Here is a 26,746-nt window from a genome sequence, read left to right on the forward strand (position 1 = left end):
TTTACGGTTTATTCTGGCACACTCATTCCTTCCATAATGTGTGTTTTGACTATGCAGGTGGTGTGAATGTGTGTGGAATCAGTCAGGGATCATGTACTGAAATGTATGTGTTCCTTAATGTGAGTTTTGACAGGAACAGAGGGTATTGTGGCTTTATATTATTTAAAGCATAAACTTTGAAAATGTAAGGTTTCTGAACAGAGTGATTATTTCAGATGAGAGGAACAGTTCCCCTGCCTCTCCTCCCTAGTAATTATGAGGCAGGTTATTGAAAACGAAGCAAAAATCATGGTTTTGTCAATATACACGATCTAGAATATTACACTTAGGACTGGACATTGGGTCCATTGGGTCCAGGACATTTAGGAAGTTAATGGAGATGGTTCATGAAGGGTGATTAAAATGGTCAGGCTAGTCCAGCTAACTGAAATTTCCAAATTGTGAAGGATATAGACAGGTCAAAACAGAATCTTTCCACTACTACCAGCAGGGGAAGGGACAAATCAATCAATCAAAGAACTGTATTTAATAATAATAATGTTGGTATTTGTTAAGCACTTACTATGTGCAGAAAACTGTTCTAAGCTCTGTGGGAGATACAGGGTCATCAGATTGTCCCACGTGAGGCTCACAGTCTTCATCCCCATTTTCCAAATGAGGTAGCTGAGGCACCGAGAAGTGAAGTGACTTGCCCATAGTCACACAGCTGACAAGTGGCAGAGCTGGGATTTGAACCCATGACCTCTGACTCCCAAGCCCGGGCTCTTTCCACTGAGCCACACTGAGTGCTTACTATGTGCTGAACATTGTACTAAGCGCTTGGGAGAGTAGGGTGCATAGACTGATCAGATTTTCAGTTCATGAAGAATTCTACCTATTAATGACAATGCAAGTAGTCTAAAGGTTCAGTTATCCCTGTCTTAAGTTTCTTCTCCTTCTAAGAGATAATTATTCTTTCCATCAGTGGTATTTGAGTGCTTACTGGGTTACAGAACACTGTACTAAGTGTTTGGGAGAGTAAAATGCAGTAGTTGGTAAACACAATCCCAGCCCTCTAGGAACTCACAGTGTATACTAGATGTCAAGCAACCAATATACTTAGTATTTCTTTCAGCAAAATGGTCTTTCAAATTGAGATCTCAAAATCTGCCTTATCCCACCATCGAGATGGTCATAAAATAGTCTCAGATCGTGAGACTATACAACCTCTGATTTATGTGCTAATTATATTAACCCTGTTAAAATGCACCATCTGATAATGAAGCCTAAACAAGACCATCTGTAGTCTTATTATCAGGAGGTTCCTTTTGTAAGATTCTTCCCACCAATTCAGTCACTTCTCTTGGTCTAAAGAGATTCCCCCACTTCCCCAGGAGGCTGAAGAAGTCAAAGAAAGGATTAGGAATTATGCTCTCCATTATCTTTCCTACTTTTGCCTTTAATCAGCCAATCAATGGTATTTATTGAGTGCTTACTGTGTGCACAGCACCGTATTAAGTGCTTGGGACAAACAAATCGGCAGAGTTGGTAGTCATGTTTCTGGTCCACAGTGAGCTTACAGTCTGTTTCTTCTTTGAAAGAGAAGAAAGTATGGTGTAGAACTCTGCATGTATTGGCGGGCTGTGGTTGTGAGTTATAATCTCTGTTCCACGTAACTGTAAAAGCACCTTCAACTCAGAGATCTATCTTGGTAAAGAAGCCTGAGTTAGGTCCATCAAAAAATCAAATCAAGAGCTAAACTTCCACTGCTGTTGACCTTTCGTGCTATTCTCTGAGATGTCCCCGGGGCACTTCGTTCTCATTTAAGTTAGGGTGTTCTCCTTTTTATCCTCAAATATCTTTGGAATGTTCACTAAGGCTATGAATTCAGACTATTACACATCTTGGGCATCTCACTCCCCCACCTCCTGCTTAAACTTCCTCAAGTCTATCATGATAACAGCTGATGTTGCCAAGTCAATGAAGCAAGGTGACTCCAATTACTTTATCATTTTGTAGCTCTTTTTCTAAGATGATAAAATCAGGGAATTTACGGCTAATTGCTGCAAACGTGATTCACTGAATAAATAGCTTTTTAAAATAAATTGGAGTTAAATGACTAAGTATAGGCTTTTTCATTTTAATGAATTAAATGAAAAGAGTGATATTAATGGTGTTTTGAATCTAGGGTTAGATAATCTCAGGGAGTGTGTTCCTTATGGGAATTTTGATGTAATAGCTGTATTATCAGGCTAAAGCTGGAAGCACCAGATTGTTTGATAACAAAGTACATGGCATATCTCAAGCTGTATAAGTTTAGCAGCCTGTTGTAATTACTGAGATGCAGAACTTCAGGCAATTCTCCTGTAAAGTGAGGACTGCATTCTAACAGGACCTTGCATCTTGAGAAAGTAAGCTCGTTGCAAGCGGGAACTCTGTTGTATTGCACTTTCCCAAAAGCTTAGTTCAGTACTCAGCAAACAGAACTCAATAAATAACATTGATTGATTAAGGAAACTCTGCAGGACTCACCTGTTATTTCTCTGACTGCATGCACCCAAGAAGTTTCTTTCAGTCAAGCAGCTTCATTCGTTCATTCAATCATATTTATTGAGCACTTACTGCATAAAGAGTACTGTACTAAGCGCTTGGAAAGTACAATATGGTAACAAATAGAGACAATCCCTACCCAGCAACGGGCTCACAGTCTAGAAGGGGGGAGAGAGACAACAAAACAAAACAAAAACAAGTAGGCAGGCATCAATAGCATCAATATAAATAAATATAATTAACTATATACAATTAATAAAATAGAATAATAAGTGTGTACATATATACACAAGTTCTGTGGGGCAGGGAGAGGGGCAGAGCAGAGGGAGGGAGTCAGGGCGATGGGGAGGGGAGGAGAAGCAGAGGAAAAGAGGGGCTCAGTCTGGGAAGGCCTCCAGGAGGAGGTGAGCTTTCAACAGGGCTGTGAAGGGAGGAAGTGTGCCGGTTTGGAGGATGTGAGGAGGGAAGGCGTTCCAAGTCAGAGGGAGGACGTGGGCCAGGGGTTGGTGGCGGGACAGACGAGAATGAGGCCCAGTGAGGAGTTGACTGGCAGAGGAGCGAGTTTGCGGGCTGGGCTGTAGAAGGAGAGAAGGGAGGTGAGGTAGGAGGGGGCAAGGGGATGGACAACTTTGAAGCCAATGGTGAGTATCCTGAGGTTAAGACATGAGTTGTCATTAGGCAGTCCCCAAACTCCATTAACAACATTCTAGTTAAAAAGCCTAGTGAAAGCACATGTTATGGCAGAATGGAATATATCAAAACTGTGCAAGTAGGTGAATCAAGGAACCATGCTTCCAACCTTCTCCTCCCCAAAAGTCCTTTCTTGGCATATAAAAGATGGGTGGGATGAAAAGAAAATCCTAAGATTGAAAAGGAATCTGGGGGCTCATATTCTAACCCCTTGCCTGCAAGCAGTGTCTCAAATTGACCCAAATCGATGAGATTTTTAACCTGTTTTAAGTAAACTCTGCAGGAGACAATTCAACCTCCTGTCTCTGGAAGAGAATTTAAGAATGTTAAATGGAGGTTTATTCTCGTCTTCAGTGACCTTTGGCATAAAGTCTTGAAAGAAATTAAATTATGGGTAAAATCCCATTTTCATTCCTTTAGAGATAAGTCGACTTTCATTCTAGTTAAACCTAGGGTAAACAGTTCAAAATATTGAATTTCCAAGGTGTACACAGTGTCACTGTAAGCCCCTGTGAGAAAATGGAGAGCCAGTTTTGAACCCCTAAGAATCTAGTATCAACCAATAGGTGGTATTTTTTGAGCACTTACTGCGTGCAGAACACTGTACTAAGTGTTTGGGAGAGTACAATACAAATGAGGAGGTGTAGATGATCCCTGTCTACGAGAGGCTGAGGCAGACATTAAATTAGAAAGGTTTATATATAAATTCTCTGGGGCTTGGGAGGGGTGCATATCAGGGTGATTAAAGGGAACATGCCTAAGTACATAGGTGTCACAGACGGGAGGGTTTAGACAGGCAAATGAGGGCTCTGTGAAGGCCTTTTGGATGATGTGATTTTAATAGGCCTTTGAATAATAATGTTGGTATTTGTTAAGCGCCTACTATGTGCAGAGCACTGTTCTAAGCGCTGGGGTAGATAGAGGGTAATCAGATTGTCCCATGTGAGGCTCACAGTCTTAATCCCCATTTTACGGATGAGGGAACTGAGGCACAGAGAAGTGAAATGATTTGCCACGTTACGTAGCTGACAAGGGGCGGAGGTGGGATTCGAACCAATGACTTCTGACTCCCAGGTCCGTGCTCTTTCCACTGAGACACACTGCTGGGGAGAGAAATGGTCTGTCGGATATGAAGGAGGAGGGAATTCCAGGCTAGAGGAAGGACATGGGCAAGGGATCGGCAACAGTGTAGACAAGATGAGGGCACGGTGAGTATTTTGGTGTTACAGTAGTGGAATGTGTGGACTTGGACTAGGAGGAAATCAGCAAAGTTAGTTGGAGGGGTAGAGCTGGTGCTTAGGATGCAGCCTTTCCAATAAATGCAAACTTGTATTAGAACATGGAAGGTATTAACTTTAAAGTTAATTTCTGCATATTTAAATTATGGACCTACAAGAGATGCCTGAATTTGTAATTAAAATAACTTGAGTATTGTTTCGGGGGATGCAAAATACTTATCTTTCTCTCTCTCTCTCTCTCTTTCTCCCTCTCTCCCTCTCCCCCCTCCACCAATCCTTTCCATAGCATCAGATGAAGAGGAACCCACTTCAGCAGGTAAACTTTCCTCTCTTCCATTAACCTTTCATCAGCTGTGCTCAGAGTGAATCGCTTGTCTTGCCTATTTTAACAAGATCTTTTTTGCTCAAGTTTTGATTTCCTAAAATTACCATTCAGCCAAATGTGACCATTTCTTCTTCTTTTCTTCTTATTGATAGGGGAAAGAGTAAGAAATTAAATGAATTTGAGATGTAAAGTCTTGATTTAGGGGGATCAAGGAAAAAGAAAGCATTACAAGAATAAAGTCATGGACTAGTGGATGGATGGAGCGTGGGCCCAGGAGCCAGAAGGACCTGGCTTCTAATCTCAGTTCCACCAGCTAAGTGACCTTGGGCAAATCATTTAACTTCTCTGTGCCTCAGTTGCCTCAACTGTAAAATGGGGTTTAAGACCTTGAGCTTCAGGTGAGACAGGGACTGGATCCAATCTGATTTGCTTGTATCCACCTCAGTGCTTAGTACAGTGTCTACCACATAATAAATACATAACAAATATCATGATTATTAAGTGCTTAATACAGTGCTCTTTACACAGCAAGTGCCAAGTGAATATCAGTGATCGATTGATTGACTAAATTGGGATTCTTTCCCTGGGGAGATAACATCGCCTAGTGGAAAGAGCCTGGGACTGGGAAACAGGAGACCTGAGTTGAATTTTCGGCTTTGCCGCTGGTGTACTGAGAAGCCTACGTCAAGGCCCTTAACCTGTCAGTCAATCAGTGATATTTATTGAGCGGTTACTGTGTGCCGGACATGCAGTAAGCGCCTGGGAGAGAGTACCCCAGAGTGGTACTTGATTCTATTTAGTTGCCATTTAGTTGCCATTGTTTTTACGAGATGTTCTTCCCCTTGACTCTATTTGTTGCCATTGTTCTTGTCTGTCTCCCCCGATTAGACTGTAAGCCCGTCAGTCGGCAGGGACTGTCTCTATCTGTTGTCGACTTGTTCATTCCAAGCGCTTAGTACAGTGCTCTGCACATAGTAAGCGCTCAATAAATACTATTGAATGAATGAATGAATACACATGTTTTCAGCCCGCATCATGCTTGTTTCATCCCCCGTAAAATGTGGATAAGATAGATTGTGAGTTCTCTGAGAGAAGGACAGTGTCCACCCTTATGACCCTTTGCTTCTAGTGCATCACCTAACAGAAGTGTACAAAGCGTTGTCCTCTGTATTCGGAGAAGAGAATTGTGACAGTGAGATTCACGAGAGAGAAAGAGAGAGTGTGTTGGAACAGGCTAGCACAAGACCTATAATCCTGGCCACATTATGCACACGAGAATGCAGCCCCTTGTGTTGTTACGTTTAATGTTGGCAGCTCTTTTCTATTTTTCCTCTTTGTGCCTCATGCCATTAGAAAAGAAGCTGATCTGGTTAGCAGTTCCTCAGTTTCCATCCAGTTTTCATTTAGGAGACCGCCTTATCTGAGGCTTTGTTTTACCTGTGTCCTCAAAATGCTTCCTCGGCCCTCTTAGCCTTGAATTGCCCAGTTTGAGCATGCCATGTGGCACTTGTTTGGATGTCCTGCCACAGCTCATTCCTACCTAGCTTAGCTGTATTAGGAGTAAGTGTCGCTACAGTTCTGGGAGGCTCACTGAGTTCTAGAGCTTTACACTTTACACTTCACTTGTTGGTGATAGCACATACTAAATATTTATTAAATACTATGGTGAATAAAATTGGCATTCAAATAAGTCACAATGTTCTATTATAGCTGGGGAAACATGAGGTGAAGTTCTAATCCAAACAACCAACAGTCTTCAAACTAACGTGGAATGGTTGAGTTATGAATGCAAAGATTTGTTTTTAACCAATTCATCATTTACTCATTTTTTAAAAGGAAATTACTAGTTTTTCGGTGGCTCATTCTGAACAGTGTAATATTCTTTTTCAAAATGTTCATTTTTATTTTAAAATGTAAAAAACATCAGCTAAAAAAGTTACATTATTCAATAATTTTGTTTGAAGCTCTTGGCAGATGTTACTATGTGGAGAATTCAGCACAGCATTTTGAAAGTAATGGAGCAAGAGTACTCTCAAGGAAATTTTTAATTCCACAATTACATTTCCAGACTTTATTAACACTGGGAAGCTTCCTAATTTGCAGGGAGCAGATGCTCTTTTTCTAGGCGGTTGCTACTAGGAACCCGATATTTCCTTTTTTTATTTAAAGTTACATTTCTAGGAGTTTTGATTAGATTACAGAAGCATTGGAACATTTTATGGTGTCTTTTAAAATAAAATTGTATGCTGTCTTCTATTTCACAAAGTCCCATTTTTTTTTCCTCTTCTGAAACCTTATCCCTAATTCTGCCTTTGACATTTACTTTTCCTGCCCAGGTGTTTTTCTTTCCAATAATAATGAGAGTTATTATTTTTGCAGATTAGGTAACTGAGGCACAGAGAAGTGTGACTTTGGGCAAGTCTCTACACAGCAGACAAGTAGCAGAGCCCGTATTAGAATTCATGGCCTTCTGACTCCCACACCTGGGCTCTATCCACTATGCCATACTGCTTACTTTAATCTGATTATATTAGAAAAGATGTATGTGGTTTAAGATCATAGAGCATGTGCTTCAGAGTCAGAAGGACCGGGTTCTAATCCCCATTCTGCCAATTATCTGCTGTGTGACCTTAAGCAAGTCATTTAACATCTCTGTGCCTGTTACCTCATCTGGAAAATGTAAGACTTGTGAGCACCATGTGGGACATGGACTGTGTCCAACCTGATTAGTTTGTGTCTGCCCCGACTTTAGTACAGTGCCTGGCGCATAGGAAGTGCTTAAAGAAATCCTAAAAACAAACCATCACAAAACTTTCCTTAACCCCTACCTTGCTTTTGGATGTAAGAAAATTATGCTCTCTTTTTTCAGAGGGGAGGGGGGTTGAAATATTCATTTTTCATGCTGCTCCATTTCAGAATATTTCTTCCCAGTTTATCTTATGCATGTTTCTGGTAGTCTGGAGACTTGTTTACTCATTGTGACTCTGCCCCTCACTTGCTGAGTTGAGCAGGGGCAATCTTTCTGGACCTCAGTTTTCTCATCTGTAAAATAGGGATGAATTCTGCTCCCTACCTCAGAAGAATGTCAAGAGGATAAAATAAGATCATTATTGTGAAAGTACTAGTCAAGAAATAAAAATTTATTTTTATCCTTTATGGAATAATCCCTAACATCACCCCCCTTTTTAAGAAATATGACTAGAGCACAAATTTCTAAGCACTATCAAGATCTTCTCCTAATCTTCATTAGTCTTTCCTTCTCTGCTTTCCAATCTGCCACTCTGCACAGCTCATCCATGATAATAATTTCAGTATTTGTTCAGCACTTGCTATGTACTAAGCACTGGGGTATATTTCAAATATACAGGTCAGAACACAATCCTTATCTCAAATGAGGCTCACATTCTAACTATAAGGGAGAACAGGCAATGAGAAGCAGTGTGGCCAAACAAATAGATCACAGGCCTAAGAGTCAGAAAGACCTGGGTTCTAATCCTGTCTCTGCCACTTGCCTGCTGTGTGACCTTGGGCAAGTCATTTAACTTCTCTGTGCCTCAGTTATCTGTAAAATGGGGATTAATATTGTGAACCCTCTGTGGGACAAGGAACTGTCCAACCTGGTTAGCTTATATCTACCCCAGCACTTAGTACAGTCGCTGGCATGTAGTAAGCACTTAAAAGTGACATTTTCTAAAAAATCATGCCATTATCTTATTCACCTTCTCACTTCTCCCCAGATGCTATCCTGGGGCTGAGTTGATATCATTGCCTTTAATCATGGCCTCTTATGAGTGAGTGCCTGGTTTATGAAGTGTAAGCTTGTTGGCATCAGGGAAAGTGTCCATTTATTTTTGTATTATACTCTCCCAAGTGCTTAGTACAGTGCTCCGCACACAGTAAGTGCCAATAAATACAATTGAATGAATGAATATGGAAAGGGATTTCATTTGAAAATGAAGTAGCAGTGTTGGGTTCCCTAAGGTGGAGAGAGAGTGGTTTTGATAAGGAAGCATTTTAATGTGAATTCTAATAAGAAAACTATTAAACAAAAGAAGCTACTCATGGTACCTGAACTCAGAGTATTCCTAGGTCTAGTTATCCATAAGAAGCTTTTTGAGGACAAGGATTGTGTTGTTTACCTCAATAATAATAATAATATTTGTTAAGCACTTACTATGTGCCGAGAACTGCATTGCCCTAATAATAAAAATAATTGTGGTGTTTAAGCACTTACTATGTGCCAGATGCTGTATTTATTCATTTCATTCAATCGTATTTATTGAGCACTTACTGTGTGCAGAGCACTGTACTAAGCGCTTGGGGTGGATACAAGCAAATCAGGTTGGACACAGTCCCTTTCCCACGTGGGACTCACAGTCTCAATCCCCATTTTACAGATGAGGGAATTGAAGCCCAGAAAACTAAAGTGATTTGGCCAAGATTGCACAGCAGACAGGTGGCAGAGGCAGGATTAGAATCCCTAATCTTTTGACTCCCAGAACTTTGCTCTATCCACAGTGCCATGCTAAAATCTGGTGTCAATACACAACGGTGAGGTTGGATGCTATTCTTTGTCCCCCACGTGCCTCACTATGAGAGATGGTGAACAAGTATTGAATCCCTCATGTACAGGTTAGGAAACTGAGGCATAGAGAAGCTAAGTAGCATGGGCTAGGGCCCACAGCAGGCAATTGGCAGAACTGGGATTAGAATTTAGGTTTTCTGTCTTCTAGGCCTGTCTGTGATCTTTCCTCTACGCCAAGCCAAGAGCTCAGTTCAAGCTTTTTGTTTTACCAAACGCAGTTTTGGTAACCATGAAACTTTCAAGAAAGAGGAAAGAAGGACTATATTAAGGATGTATTATTGAGTTATTGCCCTCTTGTCTTGTGCTGTTGAGTTGCCTCCGACCCGTAGTGACGCCACGAATACGTCTCTCCCAGAATACCCCACATCCATCTGCAATTGTTTTGATTATGTATCTGTAGAGTTTTCTCAGTAAATAAGTGGAAGTGATTTATCATGGCCTCCTTCCACACAGTAAATTTGAGTCTCCACCTTGGATTCTCTCCCACGCTGCTGCTGCCCAGCCCAGGTGAGCTTTGACTTGTAGCAGATTGCCTTTCATTGGCTAGCCACACCCCAAGCAAGGGATGGAATAGATATACCTCTGCTTGACTCTTCCTCCCATAGTTGAGACTGGTAGAGTACTAAAAACGCTCCAGGTGCGACCTTGAGAGTCCCTCACTAATGGAAGAACTACCAATTTCACCATTTGATTAGAACTATTACCACTCCACATAGAATACAGTACATAAGATCCAAAAGCATAAATTACCTTTTTATGCAGGAATGCAAAATTCCTGCTCTTATTTTATAATTCCTTCTCTCTCTCCCTATTCACTTCCTCTTATTTTATTGCTAATTTTCCTTTTCACATTCCTTTCAATATTAATTTGTAAAATGGGTAAAAACTGTATTAAAAATCAAAAATGTTGTGAAAGGTCAGGAGACCTGAAGTGGGAAAGGGTGTTAAATGGAATAAAATTAAGATTGAGAAAGGCAGGCGTGAGACCTCAAATAGTATTTGGAATGCTATAAAAAGTGGGTAGGACAGTAACGAGCTGAAGATAATAAAGCACATGGATATCGGCGACAAGTAAGGGGGAATGATCCTGAAAATGAATGCAGGAAAATTTGTTTCATTACTCACTGACCTGGATTTACATGAATGTGCAAAAATCAAATATATTACATTTCATGTATCTAGCAAATTAAATCTCTCAAAATGCCCTTGCATTATTGAATATTTGGCTTATTAGTATTTAATTACAGTTAGGTGGGAAGATGGAATTCTCTGCCAAGACAAGGGCCTAGTACAATTCATTTTAGGTACTAGATTTATACATTTTGGCAGACGTATTTAATTTCGGGAGTGTTTATCATGGTTGAGAACACAAAAAGGTTCTTGACCATCTCCTAATGAACATTTCAGTCCCAGAAATTTCAGAGAGAGGTTAACGTTTTCTTTTGCCAAAAAAGCTGTCTCAGTAATAATAATAATGTTGGCATTTGTTAAGCGCTAACTGTGCAGAGCACTATTCTAAGTGCTCGGGTAGCTACAGGGTCATCAGGTTGTCCCACGTGAGGCGCACAGTCCTAATCCCCATTTTACAGATGAGGGAACTGGGGCACAGAGAATTGAAGTGACTTGCCCACAGTCACACAGCCGACAGGTGGCAGAGTCTGAATTCGAACCCATGACCTCTGGCTCCCAAGCCCATGCTCTTTCCACTGAGCAACGCTGTAGTTATACAATCAATGGTATTTTTTCAGCGCTCACTGTGTGCAGATCACTGTACTAAGTGTTTGGGGGATTACAACACCACAGAGAGGGTAGAAACTTTCTTCGCCCACAACAGGCTAATATGACCTTGTCCCTCTAGGAGAGTGACATTTCCTCTCAAGCAAGGCCTTCTTGTACGGCATTTTTGTAATTTTTCTTAACTGCTGTGAGTTTGTGACAGCTTTTTCTCCAGTTATCTGTGGGAGTGAGCTTGAGTGAAGTATGCAAAATTATTCTACCTCATGCATTTTCAAAAGGTAACTGATTTTAACATATTATCCTCTAATGGACAGCCATTGTTTTTGAATCCTAGTCTATTTTTTAAATCTCCCTAGGTCTTCAAAGGAGCTTTGTTTTGTTATTCTGCTTGACTCCCATGTTTGTTACAATTTTGTTTTTAAAAGTAGAACTGCATATTTTCCCTTTTTCTGCCTGGAGCAGTATTTCTAATTATTTGATCAAAGGTACCCTTGGACCTAAACATACTCCTAGGAGACTAAAAAACCAAAACTAACACACACAAAGTCACATTAAACCCCATCATTCAAATATAATAAAACAAAAACTTCTATAATTAATAATTTTCTTTATGTATTGCTTACAGATTAATCAGCAAGCCACTTACTTCTAAAAAACTTAGAATCAAATGAAAGAATTTCAAAAATATATTAGAGGGAAGCCGGTAGGTAGCCTACCGATTATTTTTTTTCTCCCATGTTTACAGTACCCCCAGGTCAACGATCAGTCAACAATATTTAAATGCCTACTGTGTGCAGAGCACAGCATTGCGCCCCAAATAACAGAACACAAGTATAAGAATCTGATTTGAGTCTGACCCCTTCAGCTATTTATTGCACCTCCCTAATACCTTTTGAAGCCAGCGTGTTTCCGCCAATTGGTTATCCTCTAAGGAAAGCCCACTGTATATGGAAAATTGTTTTACGTGCACAGTCGTAGACTGTAGGACAAGAACTGCACCCAACCTGATTAACTTGCATCTACCCCAGTGCTTAGAACAGTGCTTGACACATAGTGAGCACTTAAATAATGTCATAAAAACCCCAAACTGGAGACTTTCCAAGAAAGATGATAAAACAGTCCTGCTTCAACCACACAGGGAGCCTCCACATGTTAACAAAGGGATTCTGACACATTCACGTGCTACAACACTTCTCCTTGGAAGTTGGTTAGCACGATTAAATGTTTGAATAAAATGTTTGCAAATCCTTGGGAAAAGAATATTGTTTCTTATCACCAGCCATTAATATCTTTTAGATTCTGTGTTGTATGCCAGCGAGCTAAATGTCAACAAACAAAAGAACAAGCATAAAGCCCTGAGAATGTCAAATGCCACTAAGAGCGTCGGCGTGAAAAGATGTAGCAAATGGAGAAGGGCAAAACCTGAAATGGAGACTCATGCTATCCTTTTAACTTTCCAATACACAGAATAAATAATAGTAATAATAATGGCATCTGTTAAGCACTTACTATGTGCAGAGCACTGTTCTAAGCGCTGGGGAGGATACAAGGTGATCGGGTTGTCCCACGTGGGGCTCATAGTCTTCATCCCCATTTTACAGATGGGGTTACTGAGGCCCAGAGAAGTGCAGTGACTTGGCCAAAGTCACACAGCTGCCAAGTGGCGGAGCCGGGATTTGAACCCATGACTTCTGACTCCCAAGCCCGGGCTCTTTCCGCTGAGCCATGCTGCTTCTCTAAATATAAATATATATATATATATATATATATATATAATGTTGGTATTTGTTAAGTGCTTACTATGTGCAGAGCACTGTTCTAAGCACTGCGGTAGATACAAGATGCTCAGGTTGTCCCACATGAGGCTCACAGTCTTCATCCCCATTTTACAGATGAGGGAATTGAGGCCCAGAGAAGTGAAGTGACTTGTCCACAGTCATACAGCTGACAAGTGATGGAGCCAGGATTAGAACCCATGACCTCTGACTCCCAAGCCCGGACTCTTTCCACTGAGCCATGCTGCTTCCTTCTATATCTAAATCTCTATCTAGATAAATATATCTAAAGGACTCCGCACCTTTCTCTCTAAAGCAGTTGTGGAGATGAGTACTGGTTTCGTGGCAGGTGTGATTCATTCAGTAGTATTTATTGAGCACTTACTATGTGCAGAGCACTGTACTAAGCGCTTGGAATGGACAAATCGGTGACAGATAGAGACAGTCCCTGCCCTTTGATGGGTTTACAGTCTAATCGGGGGAGATGGACAGATGTGAGTATGATGTGGGTGAACTCCTAGATAGCGAGCTCAAGATTAGGTCGCTAAGGAGGGTCGACTTGGAGGAGCAGCTAGAAAGGCCAGCGGGCTGTGTCCTGGCGTGTCCCGCCTCCGAGCCAGCGGTCAGTGCCGTTGCAGAAACCCCGAATGGGGTGGACTCACTTGGGTGGTGAGAAATCCACTTGAGAGTGGAGAAGCTTCCAGGCCCATTTCTCTTTGGGGAATTTTAGGGATGTTATCGAGCTGCGAGATGGAGTTCTCGGGTAGGCCCAGGGTGGTGCCACTGTCACAGCCAGAGCACTTGGCCAAACGTTGAGAGGGCCCGAACCTCCAGGCAGATCTCAAAACCACCCCCCGGCTCTGCATTGCTCGTGTCTGAACCTCTGGAGTCCATCCGGAACCCGCACTGAGCCTTGGGTGGGGGCTTCCTGAGAGAAAAGAGGAAGAAGTGTGATCCCGTGGTAAGACCACAGACCTGAAGTCCGAGGACCTGAGTTCTAATCCGGCCTCTGCCATTTTTTACTGGTATTTGTTCAACGCATAGTCTGTGCCAGGCACTGTGATCTTGGGCAGCTTATGTATATATCTTCATTACCCCATTTATTTTGTTAATGAGATGTACATCACCCTGATACTATTCATTTGCTATTGTTTTAATGAGATGCTCTTCCCCTCGATTCTGTTTATTGCCATTGTTCTTGTCTGTCCGTCTCCCCCGATTAGACTGTAAGTCCGTCAAATGGCAGGGACTGTCTCTATCTGTTACCGATTTGTACATTCCAAGCGCTTAGTACAGTGCTCTGCACATAGTAAGTGCTCAATAAATACTAAATACTATTGAATGAATGTAACTTATTTGGGCCTCAGTTTCTACATCGGGGATTCAAGACCTGTTCTCCGTCCTACTCTTTTTCTATGGTATTTGTTAAACACTTACTGTGTGTCAGGCACTGGAGAAGCAGCATGGCTCAGTGGAAAGAGCATGGGCTTGGGAGTCAGAGGAGGGGGGTTGATAATGTTGGTATTTGTTAAGCGCTTACTATGTGCCGAGCACTGTTCTAAGCGCTGGGGTAGACATAGGGAAATCAGGATGTCCCACGTGGGGCTCACAGTCTTCATCCCCATTTTACAGATGAGGTAACTGAGGCACGGAGAAGTTAAGTGACTTGCCCACAGTCACACATCTGACAAGTGGCAGAGCTGGGATTCGAACTCATGACCTCTGACTCCAAAGCCCGTGCTCTTTCCACTGAGCCACGCTGCTTCTCATCTCAGCTCTGCCACCTGTCTGCTGCGTGACCTTGGGCAAGCCACTTAACTTCTCTGTGCCTCAGTTCATCTGTGAAATGGGGATTAAGATCGTGAGCCCCACGTGGACGACCTGATTACCTTGTATCTACCCCAGCGCTTAGAACAGTGCTCAGCACATAATAAGCATTTAACAAATGCCATCATTATTATTATTATTATTATGAGTAGTAAGCACTAGGGTAGAGAAACTAATCAAGTTGAACACAGTCCATGTACCATATGGGGTTCACAGTCTCAATCCCCATTTTCCAGATGAGATAACAGGCACAGAGAAGTTAAGTGGTGTGCCCAAAGACACACAGCAGACAAGTGGCAGAGCCCATTCACGTCCAGGCCTGTGCTCTATCCACTAGGATACACTGCTTCTCCCAGGCCAAGCTGCTCCTTCTTAGACTATGAGCCCAATATGGGATGGAGACTGTGTTTGACCTGATTACCTTGTATCTGCCCCTGTGCTCAGTACAAATACCACAGATATTATCATTATTAGTCTTATCATCATTACCATTATCATTGTACCATTATGAGAAACAACGTGGCTCAGTGGAAAGAGACCCTGCTTGGGAGTCAGAGGTCATGGGTTCGATTTCCGACTCTGCCCCTTGTCAGCTGTGTGACTGTGGGCAAGTCACTTCACTTCTCTGTGCCCCAGTTACCTCATCTGGAAAATGGGGATGAAGACTGTGAGCCGCACGTGGGATAACCTGATTACCCTGTATGTACCCCAGCGCTTAGAACAGTACTCGGCACATAGTAAGCGCTTAACAAATACCAACGTTATAACCTGATTACCCTTTATGTACCCCAGCGCTTAGAACAGTGCTCTGCACATTGTAAGCGCTTAACAAATACCAACATTATTATTATTATTTTTAGCGTGGCTTAGTTGAAACAGCACGGGACTTTGAGAGGGCCTGCCATTTGCTTGTTGGATGATCTTAGGTAAATCATTCAACTTCCCTGGGCCTGAATTTCCTCATCTATCAAATGGGGAAATGATTGCGCCATCTGCATCTTAGGTAGGACCCTGTGTGGGAGATAGCGCTGTCTATGAGTTGATCACCTTGTAGCTACAACGGCATTTACTAGAGTTCTTTGGCACGAATTAAGTGCATAATAAGTATCATAAATAAACAAATAAGATACTTGTCCTCCTAAATTCTATTCCCTGACCAGTTTTCAGGAGACAGGAAATCGATTTTCTAATCTCTTTGAAAGATTCTGTTCAATTCTCCCTTCAAACACTGCCCTTCTCATTGATGAGTTTGCTTTTAAAGTCAAAGTCTGCCCAAAAACCTTCCCCCCGGAGCCCGCATTTGGGGAGAGGACAAGGATAAGCAGAAGTTCCACAATGAGACGGATATTAAAGCATGAAAAAAAATGTGATGTTTACATAGCCAACCTATTGGGTTATGGGATGTTTTCTTTGCAGGCCTGGGGGCGGGGGGGATCAGTGGAGGAGGAGGGTTTTGATACCACACAGCGATGGAATTAAGTGAGTATTGGGGGCCGGCACTGTGGTAGCTGACCAGATGAGTATAACAGCAACAAGATGCATGTTTTTCTCCCTTAAAGAGTTTGCAGGCTATTGGAGGAGGCAGACAAAAATAGTCTACAAAGAGCGGAATGTTGTTCCTGTCCAAAGTCTTTTAGCCCGTCCTACTCTTTTTTTTTTTTAATTGTATTTAAGTGCCTACTAATGGGCCAGTCACTGTGCTAAGCACTGGGGTTTTTACCTACTAATCAGGTTGAACCCAATCCACGCTCCGTGTAGGGCTCACGGTACCTGTCCCCAATTTACAGAAGATGGGAACTGAGACACAGAGAAGTTATGTGACTGGCCCAAGATCACACAGTAAACAAGTGGCAGAGCCGGAATTAGAATTCCGGTCCTCTGACTCCCAGGCCTGTGCTCTTCCCACTAGACCATGTTGTTTCTCCAAGTTCATGCAGACTTTCTCTCTGCCATGCCGGCTTCAGTTTCCAAGTATGGCATTCTGTCTCGGAATTGTTCAACCTTACTGACCGACTGTCGTGATGTCTGAAAGTTACAGAGCAGGAAACATGAAAATGCTTCTTGAGGTCCTGGGTTTTCAAGCTTAGCCGTCATTGTCTAATTTGAACTCCGCTCTCCCTAGTCACTGGCAACTGAGCCAGTGTGAGAGAGATGAAGTGTCTCTGTGTGTTTTTCACTTGAAGGTTCATCCAGGCAAAGTCAATCTGGGCAGTAGTCAGAGAACACGAAGTGAGCACTTTAATTTCTTGAGTGCTTTTAACTCTGTCTGGGAATCAGTCCTGAGGGATCGGCATTACATTTGGATGTTGGGGGGGCGGGGAGGCGGTGGTTGAAGTGGAAGGGAAGGTTATCTATAAATGTACTTTCTCTTACTCTGCAAGGCTACGCATGTAGCCTTGTTGGTTTTAGATCGAATGGAATGGGGCAGCTGTGGAGAGTCCAAATGGGGAAATGAAGTATGAATGATGTCAGCTGGAAATGGAAGTGGAATATGCAATTGAGGTTATCTATAGAGGCTGCTCACTGAACTTCAGTCTTGTCTAACTCGCCACCGACCCTCTGCCCACATCCTCCCTCTGGCAGACCACTGTCTTCCTACCTTCAAAGCATGAGTAAAATCACATCCCCTCCAAGAGGCCTTCCCTTTTTAAAACCCCTATTTCCCCTACTCTCTTTCACCTCTGAATTACCTATGAAATTGGATTTTTACCCTTGAAGAACTGGATATTCACCCTACCCTCAGCTCTACCACATTTATGTAAATTTCTGTAAAGTGTCTCTCCCGCTCAAGACTTTAAGCTCCCTGTGGCCAGGGAACATGTCTATATTTTATTCTCCCAAGCACTTAATACTGTGTGATGCCCATAGTAAGTGTTCAATAAATACTATTGATTGCCCTGACATAGACATCAGGAACCTGAGAGCACAGGGGAGGTAGGGAGGCAGGCAAAGCAAGGGGCCTTGGGGAATGAAGGTTGTTCAGGGAGAGAGAAAGCTCCCACCAGCCACACTTACACGCAATCTCATTTGAAAGGGGACATTAACACAATCGGCTCAAACATATGAGGTAATACATGCTCGTGGAGGCATTACTGACACAGCGACTCGCAAAAGCAACTTTTTTAAGGGCTGATATTGTGCCTGTTTTATTGTATTTTTCACAAAGGCTAGTACTTGGGTTCACAAGATCTCAATAGATATTAGTGATTGAATCATCCATGCATATGAAAATACAAGTGGAAAAAGCATGCATATCCCCCCAATCCAGACGCATATGGGCATGCTCACAAGAACCCATACGTGAGCAGTAGGGTGAATATCAAGTTCTTCAAGAGTGAAAATCCCCTCACACACATACATACACAGACACATACACACACAACACATTAGTTAAAAAGGCACTAAATGACAGAAAGCAAGCCAGTGAATAAGCTCCAGGGAAACATGGAGAGGTTTTAGTCCCAAGAGGGTGAAAAGAGTGACACCAAGTGACAGGACACCAAGGAAGAAAAGGAGACCAAGGAGTCAATTTTTATTCTATGAAAACTAATTTTAAAATAATTATAATAATTATTAATACTAATTAATATTATGGCATTTATTAAACACTTACTATGTGCCAAGCACTGGGGTAAATACAGGATAATCAGGTTGGAGACAGTCCCACATGGGGCTCACCAACTAAGCAGGAGGAAGTAGGATTTAATCTCCATTTTACTGATGAGGAAACTGAGGCACAGAAAAGTTAAATGACTCACCCAAGGTCACTCAGTAGACAAGTAGCAGAGCCAGGAATTAGAACTCAGGTCCTCTGAACCCTACTCAAAGCTCACCTCTTCCGGGAGGCCTTCCCAAACTAAGCCCCCCTTTTCCTCTGCTCCTCTCCTTCCCATCACCCCAACTCCCTCTCTCTGCTCTACCCCCTCCCAGCCCCACAGCACTTGTGTATATATGTACATATTTCTTATTCAATTTATTCTATGAATGATGTGTATATATCTATAATTCTATTTATTTATATTGATTCTATTGATGCCTGCTTACTTCTCTTGTTGTGTCTCCCCCCAGTCTAAACTCTGAGTCCATGGTTGGGTAGGGAGTGTCTCTATCTGTTGCTGAATTGTACTTCCCAAGCGCTTAGTACAGTGCTCTGAACAAAGAGCTCAACAAATACGAATGAATGAATGAATTTAATGAATGACTCCTAGGTGCATACTCTTCCCACTAGACTACGCTGCATCCCTAAAAAGTACGGAAAAGCCCAGAGAACAGAAAGGAATATCTCATCCATCCAAAATGTGAAATTACTACCCAACAATGGTACTAATGAAACAATCAAGGAGACACAATAACCCAGTGGGAATTGGGACAAATGCTTGGTGTTTTTTGAGTAAGTCCTTAAGGGTTGCGAGGTTGAATCCATTCATTCATCCAGTCATTCAATCGTATTTATGGAACGCTTACTGTGTGCAGAGCACTGAAGCGCTTGGAATGTACAATTCGGCAACAGATGGAGACAGTCTCTGCCCAACGACGGGCTCACAGTCTAAAGGGAAGACAGACAGCAAAACAAAACAAGTAGGCATCAATACCATCAAAATAGATAAATAGAATCATAGATATATACACAACCTTTCCCCTTCCTAGTGGTTGCTGCCATCATATGACAAACCCCTGCCCCCAAACACACACCCTCCCACCCCACCCCCCTTCCTACCAATGCTAGGAAGATTTGCTGCCATATATTCTGCCTGAATAACACCTCCTTGTTAATGAGATGTACATCACCTTGATTCTATTTATTTGCTATGGTTCTAATGAAATGTTCATCCCCTTGATTCTATTTATTGCTATTGTTTTTGTCTGTCTCCCCTGATTAGACTGTAAGCCCATCAAAGGGCAGGGACTGTCTCTGTTACCGATTTGTACATTCCAATTGCTTAGTACAGGGCTCTGCATATAGTAAGCGCTCAATAAATACTATTGAATTAATGAATGACATCACAGAAAGGTGCTTGGCTTGCTGAAAGGACTTTGTCTGACCCAGCACTCACAGGGGGGGAAATATATCAAGTGAATATGAAATGTATAGAGACCCCCAATAACCAGTTGTGGCACTAGATAATAATGTTGGTATTATTGCCAAGCGCTGTTCTAAGCACTGGGGTAGATACAAGGTAATCAGATTGTCCCAAGTAGGGCTCACAGTCTTAGTCCCTATTTTACAGATGAGGTAACTGAGGCACAGAGAAGTAAAGTAACTTGCCCAACGTCACACAGCTGACAAGTGGTGGAGTCGGGATTAGAACCCATGACCTCTGGGTCCTAAACCCAGGCTCTTTCCACTGAACCACTGGATCTACCAATGCATCATCTCCCCTCATTCCCTTTCACTGAAGCAGTTATTTCTTGTTTGCACTTTTTGGAGATTTGAAACCAGTTACCACTGAAATAGGATGTTTTTTGTGACCTGATATTTTTGTTTTAGTATCTTGAGATTCTTCCAGGTAGTGTCGGGAGCTGGAGGCTTTGAGGTTTGTATTAGCATTAGCTGAGTGTCTATCTGTTAATTAGTTTGGCCTTTTTTGATGTGTCACTTTCTTTCCTTATTTGAGCTTAAAAGGCATTTGGTCCTCGGATATCGATTTTAATAAGGTAGGAAAGTAAATATGGGGCACCTGGAAAGGGTTGACAGTTTAAAAAAAAAATCAGGACATTGAATTACTTTCAAAGACAAGAAACTAATCCTCAGCACTACAGTCTCTTAGAGAAGAAAAAGGGGGAAATGAAATTTTTAACCCAGTCTGCTTGTGCAAAACTGGCAGTTGCATCTTTTGACTTTTTTTACACCAGGCAAACTGCACTTTTCACTTTCTCCAGATGCGCGCATCAAATATTTCAACTACACCCACATTCATGAATAGGAGCCCTTAGTATGGTTCTCTGCACACAGTAAGCGCTCAGTAAATGCAAATGAATGAATGAATGACTTCACTGTCAATAGCATCATCTCTAAATAGAAGGGTTTAAGAATAACTCAAAAAAAAGAAAATCTTTGTTTGCTCTTCGTCAAATCATGATTCATTTACTATTATATCCACCCCACTAATCTCCCTGCCTCCAGGCACACTTCTCTTTCAGTCTCTACCACCCACTGCAGAACTTTATCTTGATCACTGGTCACTCTACTATTTCCCCCAGGTAGCCAAAGTCAGTCTAGGGAAGGCCACCCTATAGCTGGGTGGATAAGGGAAATAGGATGATGAGGGCTGTCTCTTTCTCTCCCATCATTTTCCCATCTGGCCATCAGCCAAGAAACATGACCAGGCCCTCTTAGAAAAGTCTCATCTTACGCTGACAGGTCGTGTCCTACCTATAGCGACGCCATGGACACATCTCTCCCAGGACGCCCCACCTCCATCTGCCATCGTTTTGGTAGTGTAGCCATAGAGTTCTCTTGGTAAAAATAAGGAAGTAGCTTACCACTCCTTCCATGCAGCATTCATTCAGTAGTATTTATTGAGCACTTACTATGTGCAGAACACTGTACTCAGCGCTTAGAATGTACAATTCGGCAACAGTTGGAGACAATCCCTGCCCAGTGACAAGCTCACGGTGTAAACGGGGGAGGAAACAAAACAAAACAGAACAAAACAAAAAAAAGGCAACATCATCAAGAAAAATAGAATCAAGGGGATGTACAACTCATTAACAAAATAAATAGGATAATAAATAATATATACAAATATATACAAATGAGCAAAATTGAATCTCTGCCCTCGACTCTCTCCCATGCCACAGCTGCCTAGCACAGGGGAGTCTTGACTTGTAGTAGGTTGCCTTCCACTCGCTATCCACTGGCCAAGCTTGAATTGGAATGGGTATGCCTCTGCTTGACTCTCCCTCCTGTACTAAAGACTGGTCGAGTACTGGAAACTCTCCAGATGTGACCCTGAGAGGGTCTTATAAAAGTAGAGCTCAACAGAAACATAAAAACTGCAACTTTCCAGTGACAACATTGGAAAGAGGAAAAAGATCAGGAGTCTTAGAGGAGCAGCTGAACTTGTAAACATCTTTGGAAAATCAATCAATCAGTGGTATTTTTTGAGCACTTACTATGTGCGGAGCACTGTACTGAGTGCTTGGGAGAGTACACTTCAACAGTATTGGGCAGACACATTCCCTGTCCATTCTAGAGGGGGAGAAAGATATTAAATCAAACAAAAATACATGGGAAGGTTAACTAGCATGAAAACAGGTCCACTGCCCTTTCCCTAAACTTTGTCACCCAAAAAGGTGTTTCAATTTCACTTGGCCCTTCTTGATTGTTCCACTCGGTAATTAATCTCTGGGTTAAAACAATTCTCCCCACCTTCCTCTTTAGAGCTTTACATGATAGTCAACTTTAATCAAAAGAGAGAAAGTGTGTGTAATCAGGAATAGTGGGGTTTGACTGTTTTTGACAGTAAGGTACTGTTGCTTTCCTGGTCATTGCTGAATTGTGTTTTTACTGAAAATATCCACTTTCCTATTGTGTCTTTTTTACCTGGTGCCCCTTTCACACTGTGAGCCTCCGTGGGTCAGGGAGAGGGTCTGATTCAAAATCCTTATATTTGTGTATCCTTGTACAATGCTTTGCACAAGGTAAGAGCTGAAATGTCAGAAATTGATTAAAATGAAATAGCTATGTTCTTCTGATCCATGTGATTGTGCATTAACAGAGTACTAGGAAATTCAGATAGATTATTAATGCTCTGGATTGTGTTAATATTTAGTTTGGGGGTCAATGTCATTAGATGATTTTGAGAAGCAGCATGGCTCAGTGGAAGGAGCCTGGGCTTGGGAGTCAGAGGTCATGGGTTCGAATTCCAGCTCTGCCACTCAGCTGTGTGACTGTGGGCAAGTCACTTAACTTCTCTGTGCCTCAGTTACCTCATCTGTAAAATGGGGTTTAAGACTGTGAGCCCCACGTGGGACAATCTGATTACCCTGTATCTACCCCAGCGCTTAGAACAGTGCTCTGCACATAGTAAGCACTTAACAAATACCAACGTTATCATTATGATTTGGGGGGACCTAGCTTGAAACTAAATTTCCCTTAAATGTTGATGTATATACTAGAAAGGTTTATAAGGAACACCAGAATAAGGATGTTCCTTCCTATGCTGAATGCCGCTCTAATAATAACATACTAAAATTAAAATAATGAATCCTCTAAATAAAGTTCAGCAGATTCTCTAAAGCCCTAATAATCTAATACAGGTGGAACTTTATGGATTTTCAGAGAGCCCCCAGAATGCAGGGAGGACTAGGTCTTGGGCAGAAAAGAAAACACTTTTATTAAATATATATTTTTTTTAAATAAGTATATATGTATATATAAGCATTTTATCTAGCAGAACTGTTTCATTTCATATTAAGGTAGCCAAATCAACATTGAATAGCAGCCTAGTAAACCTTCACTCCACAGGCTACCTTCAAATATTCCTAAGGTACCTGATGTTCATGTTATATGTGCAGTCATGAGCTCTTGAATTTAATGCTATTTTCACTAATCTGCAAAGCCAAGATAAGAAAAGGCAAGGCTCAAGAGCAGAGCACTTAGACATGGACTTGTAGTTTACTAGGTCTAGGTGAATTACAGTAAGAGATTTAACACATAATTGCAAAGCATAAAATAAAGTTCATGTCTTTGGGCTGCATGTTTATCATCTTTGTTAGACAGAATCAGTTCAGCATTATCTGCTTTGAACCATGGAAAGTAAATATGCCTCTAGATCAGTTTTCAGAGTAGAAATAGCTTCTTAATAAGCACTATTTAAGAGGATTTGAGCTGCTTTGATGCCAAACCTATACCAGATTCTGGTGGAACCAGGAATTCTAAAGTATTCAAAAATACTGGTAATTTAAGGTATTCCAGCTGCAGGAGAAGCAAAAATGAACTCATTGTATTACGTGTAAGTTTACAGCTGAGTGAAAATCAATAGTGTTATCAAGCCAAAGTTTCCTATACTCATCATTGTAAAGTGACACAGATAAAGGGAGTATTAGAGTGCATTTATCCACTGGCTTCAGTTCTTTAGGGGCTCTGGTGACAAAAGGCAAGTGTTTCATTATTTTGGAGAAAAGACTCCTGGGAAATCATCTTGTTGAGCATTTGGGGGGAATAGACAAAAGTACCTAAGGAGTAGCTGTAAAAGCCCTTTTTTTTTCCACTTAGCTTCCCAGTGCTAAATATCATACAGTAACTGGCTTTAGGTTCTATTCCCACACACTGATAAAATGTCACGATGAGGCGCATCGTCATTATCAGTGGTATTTATTGAGGACTTACTAAGTGCAGTGCCTTGTACTAACCTCAAGACCCAGGTGTCCTCTGAAATATATAGCCACAGTCATAGCAGGCCTTAGTCATCTGGTGCATATGCTTTTAAAATATCTTATACTGCCTTCTGAATTTCAGAGATACTGACTCCTGTTTTCATTCCTCCTCTAGACTGTAAAGTCATTGTGGGCAGGGTATGTGTTTATTGTTATACTGTACTCTCCCAAATGCTTAGTATAGGGCTCTTCACACAGTAAGTGTTCAAACGTGAGCCTGTTGTTGGGTAGGGATTGTCTCTATCTGTTGCTGAATTGTACTTTTCAAGTGCTTAGCACAGTGCTCTACACTCAATAAATATGATTGAATGAATGAGTGAATTCATGTCTGCATTCATTAGAATTCCTTATAGATTAACTGCATTTTTAAAAACTCATTTTATTGCATTAGTGTGTTGCAAGTAATAGTAACAGGAGTACCAAATTTTGGATGGCAGGGAAGCAGCAGCACAATTTCATTCCTTTTCAATCAAAATTTTCATGTGTTAAATATGACTAGACAATATTAACAGCAATTCATTCACTTCTGCACTTCCTATGTGTAGCACTGCTCTATCATGCCACCGATGGTTTTCCAATGTTACTCTGGTTTCTACTCAAAGAGAACAATTCCACTTTTACATGCCAGACTTGTGCCTGCTTCTGCTGATATGTTCCCCACCCAAACGAGTTTATGGTCTAAATATTCTGCTATCATCCATCCTCTCACAGTGACTGTGTTTTAGGGCCTGGTTGTCGGTGGACTTATCTTACCATTTGATGCCAAGTGTGGGTATGTTGATTTGTGCCTGTGATACTGCTTGAGAACTGGCGGTGCCTTCTTTGATAGGTCCAGGTCTCATAACCTTAGAGAGGTTGATCACCTGAAGTGGTCAGAGCCAGGCTGACTTCCAAATCTTTTCCAGTATGAACACTTGAGAGAGGTATGTGGGGGTGAAATCCTATGACCTAGTGACTTGTTGCCGAAGCCAAGTGAAGCGATGCTCTGACCCAGTTAGTAATGCTGTAGGGGGAACTAAAGCTGCTGAGAGAAAGGCATGGCCCAGAGAAGACCACAAGGCACCAGCTCACGGGATTTTCTTGATATCCCAGTGGACCAATCTACTCTTGTTGGACTGTAATCTTGTTGTGGGCAGGGAATGTGTCCATTTATTGTTACATTGTACTCTTCCAAACACTTAGTATGGTGCTGTGCACCTAGTAAGGGCTTGATGAATACTACTGACTAACACTTACTGCTTTTGTAGACTTTCAGTTGGTATAAAGCTTAATGGTAGCTTTTGCCATTTTCCCAAAAAACATTCTGGCCTTCTTCATTTGGGTATCTATTTCTTTGTTGGAACAACACTGAATTACATGGCCTCTGAAACTATCCTCATTTATGTTACATAGGACCTGAAATTTTGGAAAGCATAAGGCTCCATGTTGGATGTTGAATTGAAGCAATATGGGACTGAATGGGTTTCAGATTTAATTGGGAATCAAAAATAAGACACATATGATTTAAACAGTACTAGTAGAAGCCTAAGACTGTTTGTGGTATAAAAATACACTGCTTCCTCCAAGTCTTATTCTGTTTATTTCACTCTCTCCATTTCCATCGTGAAAGAGCTAAGATAAATTATGTTCTTTTTGAGAGTTAGTGAATTTTGAGTCAATAGAGCAAGGCATTTATTTAAATACACGTTTTAGAGTGAATGAAAGTGTTAGTTTCACTAAGACGATAGAGGATCTGTATAAGTAAGCCTACCCCTAGTATATTTTTTCCATCTCAAAATGGCTAATGAAAGCACACTCACATCTTTAAATGCTAAAATCTCAATTTGGATTCTCAGTCCTTCATCAGTCCAGAAAATGTGGATGTAGATATAACTATCAGCATCTTAGCAAGTGAATTAGGATATTAAATCAGTATGAATTAGCAGATGCTTCTGAAGGTACCATACATCTCGCTACAAAGTGTTTCAAAGAGTGGTCACAGTGCTGGATAGGAAGTTTATTCACCAATGTCCTATAAGAACTATAAGCATTCTTCACTAAGGAAGACTAGAGCATGATATTTTGCTTTTTCTAACTGGTGTAGAAAGACAAAGTAATAAAATGTTTGACCCTGTGTCAACAGCAGGGGAATGGATTGAATTTTCTAACAAGAATCCTGTACACGCAGGAATTTTTAATAGTTTTTGTGGAATTGATAAAGGAATACATAATTGCACATTAAAAGTTTGTCATTCCAATATTGAAAGGCTTCTTGATACTCATAATTTGTGTTACATCGTGGAGTCCTTGGGTACAACTAAATTTTGACATTAGTTGGGTAATATCAAATAGTAGTTAGTTTTTCCTAAAGGGATAGAAAGTGTGTCATCTTTTGAAGGCTTCTTTTTGAATTCCTGCTACAGATCTGGGATAGAGTAATTCCTGGGCTGTTGTTTTTCCCCAGTAAATAGCCCTTATTGAGAGTGCCGCCTTTGCAAAAGCCTGATCTGCAGTGGTCCAAAGCTCTTCTCTCCATCTGTGATATCTGGTTCCTGACTTCTCCATCTCTGCACAGTCTTTATAACCTTAGAATTTAACTCCTGTGTTGGGGCATTGCCTTGAAACCCCTTTGAATATTCCTCCTAATAATCAATCAGTGAATCAATGGTATTTATTGAGG

General features: G+C 41.4%; 1 protein-coding gene across 4 annotated transcripts in view; it reads left to right on the top strand.

The window, feature by feature from the left end:
- The window catches only part of EDIL3 (EGF like repeats and discoidin domains 3), a 316,556-nt gene that overhangs the window by 116,072 nt on the left and 173,738 nt on the right, over positions 1-26,746 (top strand). For 3 of the 4 annotated variants that reach the window (XM_029070916.2, XM_029070911.2, XM_029070902.2), the window contains one exon: positions 4,744-4,773. The exons of the other annotated variant lie outside the window; for it this stretch is intronic. In XM_029070916.2, the coding sequence (XP_028926749.1) occupies positions 4,744-4,773 (30 nt within the window). The remainder of the gene's footprint in view (positions 1-4,743; positions 4,774-26,746) is intronic. 4 annotated transcript variants of the gene reach the window in all.

Source organism: Ornithorhynchus anatinus, chromosome 1, assembly GCF_004115215.2.
Source record: "Ornithorhynchus anatinus isolate Pmale09 chromosome 1, mOrnAna1.pri.v4, whole genome shotgun sequence".
NCBI lineage: Eukaryota > Metazoa > Chordata > Mammalia > Monotremata > Ornithorhynchidae > Ornithorhynchus > Ornithorhynchus anatinus.